General features: G+C 39.6%; 3 protein-coding genes across 3 annotated transcripts in view; 2 read left to right on the plus strand and 1 right to left on the minus strand.

Moving 5' to 3' along the window:
- LOC113391780 (aldo-keto reductase AKR2E4-like) overlaps positions 1-18,932 on the plus strand; it is a 168,458-nt gene that overhangs the window by 94,016 nt on the left and 55,510 nt on the right. The gene's annotated exons all lie outside the window — the stretch shown is intronic.
- On the plus strand, positions 1,265-3,972 carry LOC113391930 (fibrohexamerin-like). The gene is made up of 5 exons (XM_026628083.2): positions 1,265-1,390; positions 2,333-2,552; positions 2,848-2,984; positions 3,469-3,579; positions 3,756-3,972. Exons 1-5 carry the CDS (start codon positions 1,294-1,296, stop codon positions 3,893-3,895), a joined length of 705 nt encoding a protein of 234 aa, XP_026483868.2. The 5' UTR covers positions 1,265-1,293; the 3' UTR covers positions 3,896-3,972.
- LOC113391929 (uncharacterized) overlaps positions 8,789-18,932 on the minus strand; it is a 32,085-nt gene continuing 21,941 nt past the window's right edge. Inside the window, exons 3-9 of the mRNA XM_026628081.2 lie at positions 16,939-17,114; positions 13,673-14,530; positions 12,536-12,710; positions 12,000-12,148; positions 11,514-11,691; positions 11,406-11,430; positions 8,789-8,933 (exon numbers count right to left, since the gene is read on the minus strand). Coding sequence (XP_026483866.1) covers positions 8,862-8,933; positions 11,406-11,430; positions 11,514-11,691; positions 12,000-12,148; positions 12,536-12,710; positions 13,673-14,530; positions 16,939-17,114 — 1,633 coding nt within the window. The 3' untranslated portion in view covers positions 8,789-8,861. The remainder of the gene's footprint in view (positions 8,934-11,405; positions 11,431-11,513; positions 11,692-11,999; positions 12,149-12,535; positions 12,711-13,672; positions 14,531-16,938; positions 17,115-18,932) is intronic.

The following is an 18,932-nucleotide window of genomic DNA, read 5'->3' on the forward strand; positions in this document are numbered from 1 at the left end:
ACTTTTAAAAAAGCTTAATAGATAATATTTCCTTAGAATGTGATGAGTTTATGATAAATGAAAGTATACACGATAAACACAAGTTTTATTTTTTATTTCTACAAAATATGTTAATGCAGATGACAATCAGACTCGAGGATCCACCGGCACCAACCATACTCCTTAAAAGCAGAGAGCGCCTGGGCCCAGCAGTGGGATATTTTTTTTTTAAATTTAATTTACAACATCCACGGACTCACAGTTGCCTGTGCCTTTTTTTACATTTTACTTTTATACATTTTGGCGTTTTTTTTTATTTAGTCTGTCTAGTGATTGCCACAACTGCGTGAGCTACGTGAGATACGGAGCCTCACATTCTTCGACTGGACTATGATAACGTCGCTGTAGGTCTGTCCATGAGATTCGTGGATGGTCATGACGCCTGATCCTTCACCTTTTTCGTATCCCTGGTCCATCAGGAGTTTCTTTTCCTCCTGCGTATGGGCCAGATATAGGGTTTTGGTTTGGTCGGATGGTATGTTGGCGTCAGTGAATCTCTCCATTTTGAGGGAGTGGACGATAAGGTTTGCAGAGTAGATGTTACGGTAGACCTCGCTAATGGGGTATGCGACGTCCAGGGGGTTTCAGTGCGTACAGGATAACTCACGGGTGATGGTTGTTATCAGGCTTGGTCGGCAGTACCTCATTTTGAACATGAATCATTTTGAAATGAACATTATGTAAGTTCTTTCAGGTCTTTGGCGGCTTTGATAGTGGAGGTAACTACCACTTCGTTATCTTCATCGAGCAGGAGGATATTAGCAAGCTGTTACTCGACTCTTAATCACTCGAGTGAATACATATTTATTTGATCTTGTTATTGTCACTCTGACGTCATTTCATCAGAATTCTCTTTGTTAATACTTATAAACAAGTTAAAAGACATTTAAAACAAGTTTTGAAATTATTGATCTAAGGGGCGGGGCCGGATTTGTACGAACGGGGGAATAGAAATAATCGTTTATTCGATTGTACTTAAAAACGTCTTCGGGCAGCCACGATAGTTTTTTCAAATATTTTAACTGTGAGAGGAATAAAATCGTAAGTTCGTAACATTTTTCAACCGTTTATTTCGATGTTATAATTAAAATTCTTCACGAATTCGTTGCCCAAAATCCTTCAATCCGACCCTGTTGAATATAATCGTTTCACAGTATCCACAACTATACAAAGTCTGCTGTACTCAGCTGAGCAAATAGTGATTAATACGCATTATATTAAAACAATGATCTAAACTACTGTGTGGTTTTCGCTATGTTTATTCGTCGTCAGTTGTGTCGTCGCGCTCGTGGTTACATCATGCTAACCAAAGCCGTAACCCTTCTGTTGACGGTCGCGGCCTGCGTCGCCGGTAAGTCAAAAACGTGTTTAAATGGATTTTCTGGGCTTTATCCTGTATATTTATTTACATATGACAATCTTTTATTTTAAATTAAAATAGGAAACTTTGTTGATCAAATTTTGGCTACCTGATGGTAAGTGCACAACAAAACCTAAATATCCGATAGTATACGGTGACTAGTTCTAACCGAATTCCACGGTTTGATCATGAACTGATACCACCCAATGCCTCCTTCGACCTTCTTCCACCGGGCGAGTAGACGTATGCACACCTACGTCATCAACATCCGACGATAAGTGCTGCGGCCTCAGCTGGCGTAACGCCGACAGGACATTCCACACCGGTGTCATGTGCCTTTACCAAAGATCCATAAAACGAAGACAATATTTATCGTAGGAACTAAGACGTATTGTCTCTTGTGGTTACATCTGACTGGCTGAGCCGCCAGCCGTTTCAGACCGAAACACAGCTCTACGAATTAATTTGCGTCGGTAGAATAATTACAATAACAGAAGGATTACCACTAATCCCAGAAAGAAAGTCAGACAGAAAATTTATTATTACAGTTTATACGAAAAAATATTATATATTTGATTAACGTATCAATCGGTCGGTCGGTGTAGAATTATTTTACCGCCAAACAGCAATGCTTGGAACTGTTGAGTGTCGTCGTGAAGGACGAGTGAACCAGTTACTACAGGCACAAGGGATTTTACACCAAAGTTCCCGAGGATGGTGGCGCATTGACAATGTATGAGATGATAAATATTTCCATCATTACCAATGTCAAGGTAGTTGTGACCACTTTCCATCGGATGGCATATATGCAAGTTTTCCTATTTTTATTTAAAACAAAACCACTTCCAAGGGATCCCACAAATTCTAAAAGCTGGTTATCAGAGGCTTGTAAAAATAAACCCCATGTTCATTTGTTTCCACATTACACTGCAGTGCCGTCCAACATCGCCCGGCCGTGTCGCGTCAAAGACAACAAGTGTGTCCGAGATAACTTGGCCGCTAACTCTCGCTGCAACCCCAATGTACGCGGGTTCCTTCCTGCGGAATACACGATCAACTCGTTCAAGTTCGATACGCCTTACTTCAACGCGACGTACATCGACAATAACTTAGTCATAAGGAACCATAACAGTTGCTTTGTATCGGAGTTCTTGTGAGTATTTTTTACAAACAGTTATTAGATATTTTCGGTATTTTTATCGCCCACGGGATCTTCAAGATTGTAGCTCCTCGCTGTTTCTGAAAATGTTTCAACCGACAAATCCACTTTTAACTGATCAACTTGGGCCTCATGCCCCAGTCCTATTATTGCCGTTTTAAAAAGTTATTCTGCTCATTGAATAATTTGATAAATCTCTTATTGTCAGAATAAATTGTACTTCTCAATATAAGTTGAACACTTAAGTGTCATTACGTTGAGCAGGAAATTTCTAGAAGTAACATTTCAGCTTCAACGTGGACTCCGACGCCGCGGTCCTCACCATCGACTGTCCCGACCTCGACTTCGAGTCCACTCGTACCCTCATCCAGCACTCCTCGTTCCAGGAGGACACGACTTACAACTACAGTTACAGAGGACGGTATCGTAAGTACACAACAGTACAGCTACACGGCTGTCCATATACAAAACAACCCTTGAACGTCATAAAATTCTTGTTTATTGTCATATTTTGATTAATTTTAGGATGTTACCAACAAATGGACAAATAGACCGACTGATACTAAATCGATACTCATCCATACGACGCTTTGGCTTTTTAAAAAAGTATTTAAGTTTCCTACAGTGCCAGTTTTTATGAGCTAAGGTCCAGGGACTCGCCCGACTCGAAGATAATAATAATATTCCTCTTATTGTAACAAAATAAGTTTCATAAGTCTGAGGAATATTACATATTAGTATAAAGTTGTAAAATTGTCGGTGTAAGCCTTTAATATTTAACAGAAGGCTATGTGAGAGTAGGGTCTATTCGGGTCACTTAGTAACAATCGCTGTATAATCTGAATAGTTACTAAACAAGACTAAGACCTCAGTGGTGATAGTTACACCAGCATATGTTTAAATGTTCTAGCGCTGGTTCGTCTGACCGTGAACTTCCCGCACGCTAATGCGCTGGATCTCTGTTCGTCGTTTACTTTTGCTGACGTCACAGAGCTCCCGATATTCTTGATTAATCCCAACGGTAAGTATAAAACAACCATTTAATAATTTCCTTAACTCATGTTGATCAATCTCCTCTTCCGCGGTGACGGAACACATCCAGTGGAGTTAGCTCCGAACGTTCAACTGAGAGATTAAGAATATATTTATGATATGATGTTGATAAATAACAGAACTGTATTTATTTATTTCTTTTAGATGAAAAAACTGAAAATTTCCTGGCGACCGACCTCACGCTGCTGAACATCTACGAGCGGGAGACGTTCTTCTACCGCGCCAACCAGCTCGCGCGCTACTACATCAACTCGCTCATCTGCAACTTCGGATGTGACTTCTAATCTTCTTCTTCTATATTTCTCTAATAATTTAATGATTATGTTTTAAAACAATCAAATCACTCTCACGGCTCACATCATTTTTTTTTTCTAAATTTGTATTTCTTATAAGTGATTATTCTGTATAAATAATAAATATCTGCAAGTAAACTTTTTTTTCCTAAATTCCAAATCTTGTAATGGCACACTTTAAACAAAATGGCCTAGCGTGCAGAACTGAATGACACTCAGCCAAACCATTTCCGATCATAGAATAGCAAAACTTTACTCTCCTTTTTTAAATTGGTTAAAAAAGCCCGACTCTCTAACTCTATTTGGTCTTCTCGGCCTGACCCCTAACCTTAAATGCTCTGTTCCTGAGATAGTGGCAAAAATAAATATTGTAATTCTAACCTTAAAATTAGGTTGTTTTTCAACAATTTCGAGCTTAGTCCCCTTCGGCGCTACGGGATGTGGAGCACCTTCGTTTTTTATATCTAAGCGCAGGCACGATGTGCATCCCTGCACCATGTACCCCCTTCGCGCCTTCGGTTTCTTAAAAAACACTCTAGGGATAAGAACGACAGGACCATATTGAGACAGAGTTGACACTCGGTTTTGTTACAATTATGCGCAATCAAATGCATGAATCTGAGTCTTCTAGCAAAATGATCAAAAGAAACCACAACAAACATATTCTTGTAATTGGGGACGAGACTTCTACCATATACAGCACTTCCCAATCCTTTTTTGCTGCGGTGGTTAATACGTAAGTACCAAGAGTGGGTATGATGTCAAAACACGTAAAAAAAAATCTGTCTCAATATAGGCCGCAATAATTATAAGCTTTTTATTTAGGATTATATGATATTCTACCGCCAAATAACAGTACTCTGTATTGTTGCGTTCCGGTTAGGGTAAGTGAGCCAGTGTAATCACAGGCACAAGGGACATAACATCTTAGTTCCCAAGGTTGGTGGCGCATAGGCGATGTAAGGAATGGTTAATATTTCTTACAGCGCCTTCGTCTATGGGCGGTGGTGACCACTTACCATCAGGTGGTTTGTAGTGCATTAAGTATATAGCAGAGCTTTTAGCAAAGCGCATGGGATATATAAATGTAAATTTTGTGTATATTTACATATTTTGTAATTAGTAGGTGGCTTGTATTAATTGTTCAAATAAAGTATATTTTCTACAAAAAGCCCAACAATGACTCACCGTCGTCGTTACGGGCGCGCTCATCTCCAAATCTCTTACGAAATAAAACCAGGGCATAATCTTTCATAATTTTATTTATAAAAATCATCACAACTCGGAACACTATGCGTTAGGGGACTGTCTTTAAGGCAAAGCTGATTTCATATATCGAATAACATTTTAAAAATGTATAATGAAATCGTCGATCACACGCGGCCGCTCGTGGCGCCGACTATTCAGTAAAAATAAAACATAGAATAAACAATATCGGCAACAAAATTCATTTATTTTATAATCTGTATCATATAGCATCTGTTACAAATATATTCACAGTGTAAGGCAGCGCACAGCCCGTACTATTCCGTTACATACAAACGTTACGTATTTAAACTATACAATATTAAAACTGATTACGTAATACTTACAGGTTACGCTATAGAGCCGACGCCACGCGGAGGCGCCGGCGGACTCACGATAACAATCCGTCATTACGACACCAAACGCAAAAAACTTTTTAAAAGTCATGTTAACATTAAATTTCATATAATTTATTTCACTTTTATAAAAATAATTGAGATTCTAAATTTCTCAAGATATTATATATTCTCAAGATATATTCGAGATTACTTTCGATACGACGAACAAACAAACTTAAACGGTTTCCGTTGAACTAATAAACATTTTGCTTTTCGAAGCACCAAAACACAAACACTCCAACGGGGAATACGCAGCGCTTTTATTGAAACATATCAATAGGCAATAAATTTAGACGAAATTTTAAAACTATTTTTGTCCTTAAAACAAATAACGTAGTTACTATTCGTTGATTTTTTGAAAACCGGAACCGTTACTGAATACAGCAACTGGTGTTGCCCGATTTTCTCTATTTCGGGTGGTTTTGTAAAAGTCGATGCAAATGTACTCGTATCATAGATTTTTAATTTAATTCGTTTATTGACTTTAGTATTACGAATGACATTGAAAATGTTATATATATATATATATTGGTTGGATAACATCATACTATTTTCTGATACGTATTGAGTTAACCCGGAAGAAATCAAACGTTCACTATTGATTCTTCCGGGTGTAACTCCAAAACACTTGAGTTGATACCGCAGTTGACGTCACAGAGCGTAGCGAATCAGAAACGCGTAATCTTGTTTAACAATAATTAACAATAAAATAAGTATTAGCACACGATAACACGACGTGAGCGCCGCAAACGTGAGAGAAGGTCCTTCTAAACACCTACCTGGCTCTCGTACGCTCCTACCTCATATCTTTCTTCTCTCTCGCGTAAATACGCGTAAGCGTGACGCGTCTTTAACTGGACCTTCGATTCTGGTCCAGCCACAGATTCACCGCCAAAATTTAACTTAAAAAAAGATATCCCAGTAACAAGTAACAGAGTCGCGTCACAAGCGCTGCCCGGTCCACTTCAAAACGTCTGCATATTCCCCATTCATGTGAAATCTTTGACAAATATACAAATATCAGATACACGTATTATTTAAGTAACTATTACAACCTCCACCGGTCGCCGCTAACATTGCAATACTTCGAACGCGACTCTCAGCTGCAAGCGATTACTTCAAGTGAGATTCCATCTGATACCCGACAGTCGACGGGCGCGCCCTATTGACAATACCAGCGGTAACATCACACGCGATATATTTTCATTTATCAGACGCAACGCCTCGTATAAACCTAGAATGGCCGATTTATTAAATAACTATGATATTACACACTTCAGGTCCCACACAAAGGTCAAAGGTCGGCGGGGAAACTTAGTTTCCCATCGATTAGTCACTATACCGAGGAGTGGACGTCGCGACCGACCGCGTCTCGTCCGGACGCGGTCGGCGCGTCGCCACTTTAAATTAAATTTATGCTAAACTTAACTAACAGAGGAATTACCGAACGCGTAACACTCGACGATTTCGGTTTTGACGATGCGTAGTCGAGTTTACATTTGACTATGTTTTAAATAATTCACTATAACCAGACACAAAGATACACGACTACGACTGCACGAGTTGAGGCATCGCGGAACACGATCGGAGTCGGGTGTCGCTGTGACGGAGCGACGTGCGACCGGTCGCGAATAACAATCACTCGAACGTACACTAAATATATACGCACAGACAGACATTTCAAAGGATTTTAAGATCGGATATATGGCGTTGCAAATTATTTTATCGTCGGAAATGAATGATTACTTGTCTTATATTCTACACCGGTGTTATATATTGATTAATAAGTTTTAATTTAACTTATAAAGCTCTATCCACGTTAAGCGAGAGTTAATTAAACACTTATTTCCCTTCTAGTCGCCACTGTTTTGGCATTAGAAAGAAGATCGTTTAACAAGTCACTCTCAAACAATATTTACATACGTGCAGGTGGAGCAGTTTATATATAAAATCATTTATGAAAAAGGTTCTGAGACTCGGGTGTACTCCGTTGGTTACCGCAGGACGAAAAATTGTTAATTTATCAAACAATGAACAACTAATCAGAAAGTATAAAATAAAAATATATCTATCAAAAATTGTGTAGTTGTTACTAACTTAAATTAAAAAAGAAAACTAACTTTATTTTAACGAAACAAAAAAGATATTATCATACAATTTTAAGAACAGTTGAAATAAAAACCGCCACCTCGAGACAACCGTTGTTGCTCGTTACGGCGAGATGGTTTCTGACGTCACGAGTCGCATTACTTAGAGTGTGGTGTCGGGTACAATAGTTAGTCGTGACGTATCATTTTCAATTAAATACGATTAAAAAAAGAATTTGAAATGTCTGTCTGTACCTTTAACATGATTCTATCTTATATTGTAAACCATCTTAAATTTGTCCGAGCCGCCATTTCGATAACTACTGGAAACTAGATGTAAAAAAAAAATACAGAGAGAAGACTTACTATTTCAAAATATAAATATAATCATTGAACAATCGAAGTACCGTTAAAAAGTCACGGATTAAAAAAAAGATTTTTAATAATTAATGTCTTTCTAATTTAGACCTATCGCTAGCATGTATAAGTTCAATAATAAAAAAAAATAATAATTGAAAAGTAAAAAAAATATATAAAAAATATAATTTATATTGATAAAAACTATTTAATATTTATAAATATAAATGTCTTAGCGACAATTATCCCCCCCCCCCTCCTACACTAAATATAGTTTATAAAAAAATATTCAGTACAAAGATAATCAGAAATCAGAAATTTGTAAACTCTTATAAAACGCCGCGCCTGCGTGTACGTTATTCAAATCTATAAAAACATGTAATTTATTCTGAAAATTTTAAACAAAAAATAAGAAGTTCAGATCATAGTTATTCATAATATGTAATACGTATATTATATATGTTTAAGCAAGTGCGGTTAGTGTTGCTATAATTTAAAATAAAAAAAAAATAAAAATATATTTGAGGCGTGTAAAATATAAACATTTTTATAAATAGTGTACAAACACACTAATGTATTTTGAACACCGATCATAGCGACTGTTTACAATCATAACCAGGTAAACGCTTTTGTGCAACAAAACACGTGCATGTTAAATTTAAATACAATAACATGTAACTTTATAAAAGTTATTCAACATAATAAGAAATAATAAAATATCATAATCTTACATTTAATAAAAACCTCGTTCCGATTCGTATAAAATGTTCATATTATATAAATACATAACGATAAGTGTTCGACGCGACTTCGTCTCAGCGGACGCGTCGTTAGTCGAGTTACCTGGTCGTGTCTGTAAACAGATGGTCCTTAGCACTCATTGGTGACGAGTAAGCGCAGATATTTGTACATTACGTACATACCGCTATGAAGTTCTTTCATCTGAAAGGCGGAGAAGGAGCAAATCAAAAAAATATATCTACTCGAAATGTACATCGAATTCAAATACGACCGGAGGAGACATCGGAGTGGCGACTCGCTAACTATTTAAGATGTTATGGTAATACGATTTCTGAGTTCACGACTCGCGCGTGCGATGCGGTACTCTGGTGGCAATCTATCTATCTATTTTATAGATATATATATTTTTAATTTACTACGGAGACAGGCAAATGGACTGACACTGATGAAAAAATATACCTTTTCACATATTATCAATGCGTCTGTAATAATTTCACGTGTTTAACGTGATCGGGCATCGAAATCCCGAGTGAGTCAGTTGTAACGCTCACTAGTGTGTATTGACAACCAATTTGAAATCCGACTGATAGATAATATGTACAGTCTTAAGTGGCTGTTTAATATAAAACTAAATAGTAACGCCCTCTTCGCACTTCGAAGGTCAGACTGCGTAGCGAATTGTATTGTTATAAAGCATTATATCGGAATGGGATCGGACCTTTTGAACTGATACACGCGGTCCGCCGCGGTAACGACGACGACGAAGTTATTCATAAGTAATGATTCGCGAGTTAATCACTCATATATACCTACAGCAATATTTGCAGATATCATCTGCTACTGCGTCCACTTTGCCGGAGTCGGGTATTTTTCAGAAATGTTTTGTTACCGTTCCCCGCGTAAGCCGTCACTTTCGATATACTTTTACAAGGCACCGCCCCTCTCTCCTAACGCGGCACATGACCCCCAATCAAATCAAATCTTCCGCAGACAATACTAAGACGCCCCAGTGGTCGTCATATAATATAACGTTCGAGTGCCGTGTCCGTCCATCCGCCTGCACGGCCCGCAGTACACGCGCGGCTCGCACGGCCCGCGTACGAACTCGTCAGTAAAGGCACTCACAGCACAATCCCCGGCAGGAGTACTATCACACGTCTTAACAACTACTAGTTTATCGTCTATCTGTCCAGCTCATGGATTTGATCGTATTCATACGACACGCGACAATCGTTCAACGACTAACCGAATGATTGTATGTACTATATAATATTATATACGTTCTAAATTTAAACACGGACCGAGAACAGAAGTCAAATGGCGTCAATATATAATCCTTGGAAAGTAATTAAGCTAGCAATGTTTTATGTCGATATATTTTATTATTTAATAATTAATGTCCGGTAATGTTACTTTAATTAAACGATTCGTTTCGCTCCCGAATGGTAGTAATATCTCCGAGTCGTGTGACTGTAGACTGTTCCGACCACGAGAGGAGTGGAGACAAATGAACATCTGACCTTGAATTGAAGCGATATCATTGGTCGAGAGCTTGAATAGAGTCATTGAAAATATGGCATTTTGAATTTCAGCGCAGTTGTTATCGGAACTTAGGGAGTAAAATTTAAAAAGTATTGGTGTTGTATTATAAATAAGTATGTATTAATGAAGAGCTGTTTGTAGAGCATAATATCGAAGAACTAGCAAATGGCACGGTGTTTGAAAATCGAGTTTGTTTATCTTTGCTCCTTCTGCGATTGGAGTCGAGTCGACGTTAACGAACTTTAACTCGAAAACGATCGGTTACTGACATTCTTTAACGAATCGTTTAAAACCAGACTTGTAGCAAGTAGTTATATATATATATTTTTTTAATTAGTAATTAATCCAAGAATGTGTTTAACACGTTTCAATATTTCGTTCGAAATCGCCATTTTACAGTGACCCGTTCCCGGTTTTCGTATAATAAGAATTATATACAATTAGGCCGCCAATCGATGGCTTATAAAGCTAAAAGGTCGGTTATCATTCGTTTTCACAATATCTTTAAGGCTTTCAGTAACAATAAACTGAGATGACGCAAGCAAATTTTCACTTTGCCTCTCGCACTATTTCATACTGTTATACGAGTCACCTTAAGGATCCTTTACTATTATTAATAATGATAATTTTTTATATTTGTACTTATTGAAAAACGATTAACGATTTCAAAGAAATTAGCGAAGATTCCTTTATATAAAGTTAAAATTTACGTTTCTATCAAAGCCTATACACTAAGGACCCTTGTAGCTACGGAACTATATGTTAAACAATAATATCACAATATTACGAACAGAAACGTCGACAACAAAACGAATGCTTTAACAACAACATTTAAATTATAACTGAAAATTACATTTAAATAAGGACATGTTCGTTTACTGTACACAAGTAATTCTGCATATAACACAAAACATATTACATATTAAAAAGATTAAAATCAGATCTAGAATATTCGAGTTCAAAAAATTTTCAACATTATTCAGTTAAAAAAATGTCAGTTACGAGGTTATCGCATGTAACTATGGACGTGGCGTCGTCTGCGGCCGCGAGGCTACTGCACGTCTGTTACGTAAGAGACAGTTTAACGTGCGTTTTGGCAGGTTTTTTCGGCTTCAACCGATCCCTCCTCACCTGAGTCAGCCGCATTCTTTCGCATCTGCGGACAAAACGTGACCATCAGTTCGGGAGACGCAGACGGGGGCGCCCCACGTAACTAGTCCTCGGTGAGAGGGCACTCACCGGTCGACGTGGCGCGCGTCGCGCAGGCCGCGCGCCACGAGGCGCATGCGCGCGGGCCGCACGCGGTGCGCCGTAAGGTGCGAGTGCGCCACGCACGCGCTGTTGCCGACGGCGCTGTACGAGAAGCCCGGCTCGTCGCGCGGCACGAGGCGCGGCCGAGCTCGCACCGCGCACATGCCTGCGGAACGGACACTCTTTTGTTGACACCCGCTAGCGAGCCGGAGGAAGGACTCCCTCTCCCTTGTCCCTCCTGATGAAAACGAAAGCGTCACTGGCGTCAGCGACGTATATTAAAGAGAGGCATCGGGCCCCATGGCACCCGCGGCGCCGGGGAGGAATATTCAGCTGTATCGTGAGTGTGGAGTCCCACTTCGTTGCAGATTCGTCTTGTTGATATAAGCCGAATTTATCGGAACTCCTTTGTAACAAGAGAGCCGCTGACGACCCTGCGCCGATGCCGAGGGCGCGGCGTGCGGGAGCGCTCACCGGTGATGTAGATGTCCTCGAGGTGGAAGTAGCTGGTGCGCAGCGCGGCCTCGTACAGCGCGCGCGCGGCGGGCGCCGACAGCGCGTACCCCGTGCCCGACAGGTAGCGCGGGTACACGCGCCCGCCGTACATGTAGCGCGGGCTGTACCTGCGGGGGAAGCTCTCCTGTACCTCTCATGTACGTCCTCTGGAGGACTCTTTATGGACAGTTAGTCCATTCATCAGCACGTGTAACTCGTGTGTGTTCTCCAAACTTTACGTGGTTTAACAAATCTTTGCTATCGATTACGACCGAAGGTGAAATGATGAAATAAAACAACTCCATAAATATTAGTGGCGATTACATTCGCAACAAATATCAAACTTTCCCGAAAAGTATTATAACATATTTTCCATTAATTCTCGAATCTCCCGCGTCGGCGTCCGCTGCGACCGAAATCGATCAGGTTTTTTTATATTACAAACGTTAGATCAACATTTTTATTGAATTTATTGGTGTTGATTTTATTGCCAATAAATGAGGTAACGTACTCACCACTTACTGCCCACATCCTGCACGGGCCTCGCGCCACATATGAGGTCCCCTATCAGCAGGTACTCCTTCTCCTGACCCTTGGTGGAGTCGTGCACCTTGGAGCGGTTGCGGAGGTTCTCGATTAGATTCGGAACGTTCACGTACATATCGTCGTCAGTCTTGAGAATGTAACGAGCTGGAGGTGAAGGGAAACATCAGAAAATAAGTATTTGATGGAAAGTAGACGCTCGATTTGATTTTGATGGCATTGACATTCTACCGCCAAAGAGGCACTATTTGTTACTGTGGTTTTTTGATTTCAACATAGCTTCGTTGGTGAAGTTTGCTTTTGATCAGATTGATTTGCTTTGTTTGAAAGCTGGCTAGCGTACGTGGAATCCCAATGACCCCATGTGAATAGACCAATGTAATTTTCTGTCAAAAAGATTTAACTCAAAAACTCTCATTCCTCGGAAAGATCTTAAAACCATTAGTTTTATATCGGTTATGAGATTGGTATCTGGTCTTTGTTATCTGCAACCGTACAGCGACACAGTTCCAAACAGTGAAATTAGAAATCATTTTATTCGTAGCCATCACACACATATATTTATAAATCGAATGCTCATCTAAACTAATCTGTACATGGTACAAGAGTTATTTGTGCTAATAACTTATTATTCGCACTTGAGTGAGGAGGGATGGCCCTCTTTAACATAGGTTATCTTAATCTAGCTAGGATAACTACACTGAATTCTAAATTATTTTTCAGTAACATCCTGTAAATATCCCACTGCTGGGCTAAAGCGTCCTATCCCTTTGAGGAGACGGTTTAAGCTTATCCCAGCACGCTGCTCCAAAGCGAGTTGATGGATACACATGTGGCAGAATTTCATTGAAATAAGACACATAAAGGTTGCCTCACGATGATTTCCTTCAACGCCATGCACGAGATGAATTATAAACACAAATCAAGCACGTGGTAATTCAGTGGTGCCAGCGTTCGAACCAGGTCCTAACTTCTGGGCTATATCATCTCGACTTTTTAAATTATCTTTGTTAACTTTAATTATTGCGCGTAGACCCTTTTGTGAAATAACTAAATGATTTTTGTTAAATCTCTGTAATATATAATCAAACCATACAACAATGACTTACCACTTTGGTTGCAATTGTTGGTGACCCACTTCAGCATCATGATGGACTTGAGCGTCAAGTTGTTGTACGAATCAATGAATCCTTCCTGAATCACGTCTCCGTATTTATCCACTTCCTCGTCGATCTTCTCCTGGATTTCCGTATCGTTGTCCTGGGATGGCAGCCCCAGTAGAAACACTAATTTGAAATCGACATCCGTATTGCCAGACTCGCGCTCCATGATCTCACTCTTAGGGAACTCCTTCGACTTCTTTAGTAGTGTTAGAACTTTGTCTAGATCTGGACTCTCTTCGTACCCTTTCGGAGGGATCTTCATTATGTTCGACTCGTAGTCGTAGTCCACGTTTAGATCTTCCTCTGGTTCGTTTAATTCTTTATTCATGTCAAATTCTGGCAACATTTCCTGTTCCTTTTCGTCTTCGAATCGTTTCTCTGGCGTTACGTTATCCACATCGATCAAGTTACTCTGCAACGCTTTAGCTAATTCCGGTAGGAACCGACCGAAACCGGCTATTTCTCGTTTTTTCCTATCTACAATATTTACACTTAGATTAACTTTCCGCTCCTCGTACAGATCGTACGTATAATTGTAATATTTATACTTCGCCCGAACCGATTCGAATATTTTCGCCGTTCGGATGTAGTTGTCGTAACTGCCCCACGTCTCACGTATCGCTATGCGCTGCGCGAAATTGGTAGTAGAAGAACAGACTACTATAAGTAGGAATAAACTATTTTTACTCTTTCTACTGCTTTTTGGACATATGTCCTTTGGCTCGTGGACCGTCGTTACGTTGTCCGGCTGTACGTATATCTTAGTGTCCCTGTTGGTGTGAACCGACCATCCCGCTACGGCCACTGGAACATAAAGGCTAGAGTCAGGAACATCTCGTATTAAAAATTTACGTGTTAACGTCTCACCGCTGGGCAGAAGCATACACTCTTCTCAAGAGAAAGTTTAAAGCTTATTTTGCCGAGCTGGTTGAATGCGGATTTGTGGATACAAATGTAACAGATCATCGGGCACATAAAGAAGATTACCAAACAGTGTTATCCTTCACGGTCAAAGATCAATTTTTAAAATTAATCACCAGTTATAGAAATAAATAACCAAAGTACACGCCGTTCTCGCAATCATTCCCTTTTTGCACATAGAATAATAAAACACCAAGTGAACAATCGGCTTATAGATTCAGTTTTTACGTAACGATTGCGCACAAATTGCGATGCAACTCCTCTGTTAGCTAATAAACCAGTGCAGGACGAGATTCTGGGCTGAACAGACTTGTGACACTTTTCTGCTCAAACACAGAGAACGAGAGGTGGAATGAATACGGGGGAATATTTATTGGTAACGCCCATTCTAGCAAGGTCGACGATGTTATAATACCCATAGATGTTTGACCTTTGGGGAGTATTATCAGCATATTCTTTAACAAATTTGACATTTTAAGCAAAGGCCAAGAGATTTCTCGATCGAAAAACCATCGGATTTGTAGACTAATAATCTAGACCCTAAACCATTGAATAACAAGATGTCAAATAACATGGTCACACAATAATGCTAAAATAAACCCCGGCATGTAACGAGGCTTGTTAGTGCATCTTCAAAAACGTGGTAATTAAAGGCAAAGGTCGTAAAGATTCATTCATTCGAAACCGATAGTGATTTTACAAATGATTTAAAAGTCAAATTCAAAAATCAAAACAAAATATGTGTCTAGTTTTTAGATATCTCAAAAAATTAACAGGAATAAACGGGGGAAGACATTTCCAAAAACCAAAGGATCCACATTTCTTATCACGACTCTACATTTTTTTGAGCAGGGCGGGCTTAACCCCCGACCGACCTGGGACCTTCTCAATGTGTTAAAAAAGTGTAAAAATATACCAATAATTTAATAAACTATAAATCAAATTAAAAAAAAATAGCCTCGTGCAAAATTATTGTTGTCCACTAAATTTTTGTCCTCTGGCCTCCAAGCCTTTAAATCTGACACCTTAAACCTTTAAACAATCTTGATTACTAAACACTAGTATCCGCCCACGTATCCCAGACACCGGATTAACTATCTACATTTGAATTTGTATTCCATTTGAAAAACGACTCCCTACTTAGTTACCTTGCTGCTTATCGGTAGACTCTATTCGGAACCGACGGTATGTTTACTTTAAGTTTAATCCTGTAACATGAAGCTTCAAATGTAATTAATTTCGTGGTGACATATCGACATATTTGTTTTACTTTTAGATTTTTTGTTATTTACATTAAGTCCTCAAATATAACGACCGCTCGGAATGGTAGCGCGGATGCTAGCAGCATTTCTCCGTTGAATCGCAATTCCGATCCTCTGGGCAACAAACGACCAACCCTGTGCCCTCCTGTCACCAGTGGTGGCAAAAAGGCGAGGTTTTATACTTTGAATGAAGTTCTTTGCTATTCCAAGGTTCAACAGTTATTTCTTAATGAGTACAAATTATAAAACTTACTAATGTTGTCTTTATCTATCAAGCGTGCGCCAAAGTTACATGCATTACGAAATAAACATTTGTCGTAGACTCTGTCTGTCTGACTGCCAGGAAACAATATTCATATTGCGTGAACAATCCGACTTACATAATTCAATTTAACTTCTAACGACTTCGGCCGCCGTAATCCTCTTATCGACGATACCATAAACGTCAAATAGCGCGGTACATTTCTGCCAGGCAGAAATTGATTACTTTTCAAATGAAACGTTAACTATAAAAATATAAATAACTAGTTGTCGCCCGATTTCGCTCGCGTTTTAAGGCTTGGTCGTCAGATGTCCGACATAGGAAGTAAAGTACCCTATATCTTTCCTTGGAGTTCAATCTTGCTCCACCCCTTAAGTGGTTTGGCCTGGAAAGACCAATATACAGACAGACAGAGAGACTGACAAAGTAACTTTCGCATAATATACATATAATATTAGTAGAGATGTATAAACATTTTCTGTAATACGTTTGACGAGACTACTAAACCAATATAAATAAAACTCATCAGATATTCTACCCCCAAACAACAGTATTGTTGTGTTCCGGTTTGAAGGTCGAGTGAGCCAGTGTAACTACATGCATAAGGGACATAACATCTTAGTTCCCAAGGTTGGGGCCGCATTGGCGATGTAAGGAACGGTTAATATTTCTCACAGCATCATTGTCTATGGACGACGGTGACCTCTTGCCATCAAGTGGCCCATTTGCTCGTCCGCCTACCTATAGAATAAAAAAAGTAACCCAACCTTTAGGTAGTTGATCGTTGGCTCTGTTGTACACAGGGATGTACAGCAGAACGCAGAACAGTATCATGGCGGTGCTGAAGAGCGAGCACTTCGCGACCGCCGTCACCGCCCAGCGACGCTCCCTCTCGAACTTGATGTCGCGCGCGAGCGGCACGTAGCGACGGTGTTTGTCATATCTGGAATGAAGGCGGTCTCCATAGAGAAGTTATAACAAGACACCGCTCGGGAGCCAAAACAACTATTTGACGAGCGTATGATAAACATATATATTCATAGCGTAAGCCGATTTTGGTCCCAGTGACTAGAAGTTCCGCTATGGGCTTATTTTGAAGAGCTGCAGACGTAGATGTGCAAAATATTTAAGACGATCCTTGATTGCAGTTTACTAAATTGTTACAACTTAACAAAGAATTAATTTTAGAGAGAGGAAATTAGGTACGAGAGTCCTTTGAATAAACCCGAAGTTTGGCGGGAGACCCACTGGTATTACTAAAGTTATCTACAAGTAACGAGTACAGTTCAACTTTCCTTTCCAACTTGAATCACTCTCTTTATTGACGAAACCCGCATTAAAACCGTTGTATATTTTAAAGATCTGTAGGCTTACAGAGAGCGGGAATCCACTTTTGTTTTATACTAGGGGGTGTCAACACCAGAAGATAACCCAAAAGGAACATTAATATCAACAACACTGTAATTTCGATGTTGATATTCGTACATTTAAAATTGGCAACATAAGTCGTCGATGGCGAATAGTGGAGGCTTCTGAAGGGTTTGCATTCGCCAGCATACGTTGAGATCCACTGTGTATTCTCTAAGTTATTTCAGTAACATACGCACACATTATTATACACGTAGATCTGTGTACGCCACAATACCCACACATACACGTCACAATACCCCACACACAAATGTATCTTGAACAATGCTTTGCGGCCATTATATTTTCGCCGCTTCGCGAGTGAGTTTGTGTTTACAAACGCGTTGTGAGTACGTAATTAGGTTAAAGGTTTGTGCCACGTACGTCGGAAAGTCCGATTGTAGATGAACGAGTGAACTAGCAATGACAGTTTCATTCAACGCTTATTTACTAAATTAGACTATTGACTTTTTATATATGTTTCGGGTAGGCAAACGATTTCATTCCACCTGATGGTAAGTGGTAGTGGGGTTCAAACTCGAAGATGACAGTACGCTTAGGAAGAATGAACTGCACCAGTCGCCCTCACCATGCCGGCCCGCAAGATGCCTCGTCACGCCTCGTTTGAGGAACCCAGGTTATATAAGTGGAACACGTGTACTGGTAGAGAATGGTGCAAAACAAAAAAGCAACCAAATTGCTTGGTGCGCAATGGATTGATATCACAGGTAGACATCGTATGACATCAAGAACCTTGGCCTGTAGACTTGTGGTGGGAAGGAGAAGCAAGAATTTGAGAGAATTTTTTCTCAGAGCACTCTGCTTACAATAAAGGCAATAGCTACCGAAATTCATAGAGTGACACAGTTAACCAAGGAGAAAATCTGCAAACTTGCTCTTCGAGAGGAAAGGGCCTCGTTAAACTAACTGTGTGATATTTACAGCAAGAAAAAAGGAAGTATTTAAGGAGACAGCTCCGTGGCGCTGAGTCGAAACTTAGTCAGCTGAATTCATTACATGAATAATAACAGGTGTTTGCCAGTTTATGGTAGGTAGATAGGCAACCTGATGGTAAGTGGTCATCGCTGCCTATGGACATTGGCGTCGTATGAAATTTGAACAATTTCTTACATTTTTTTTTTTTATAAATAAATATTGGACATCCCAATGTCAGTAGCTAAAGCACTTGTGTTATGGAAAATCAGAAGTAATGACGGTACCACAAACACCTGGGTGTTTTTATTTTTCTATGTTCTCTTGGGTCTGAACCCAAGACAACATAGAAAAATAATAAACTTTTTCTACATCGACGACCGGGACTTGAACCCGGGACCTCGGAGTGCCGTAGCTATGA

This window comes from Vanessa tameamea, chromosome 28 (assembly GCF_037043105.1).
Source record: "Vanessa tameamea isolate UH-Manoa-2023 chromosome 28, ilVanTame1 primary haplotype, whole genome shotgun sequence".
NCBI classification, from domain to species: Eukaryota; Metazoa; Arthropoda; class Insecta; order Lepidoptera; family Nymphalidae; genus Vanessa; species Vanessa tameamea.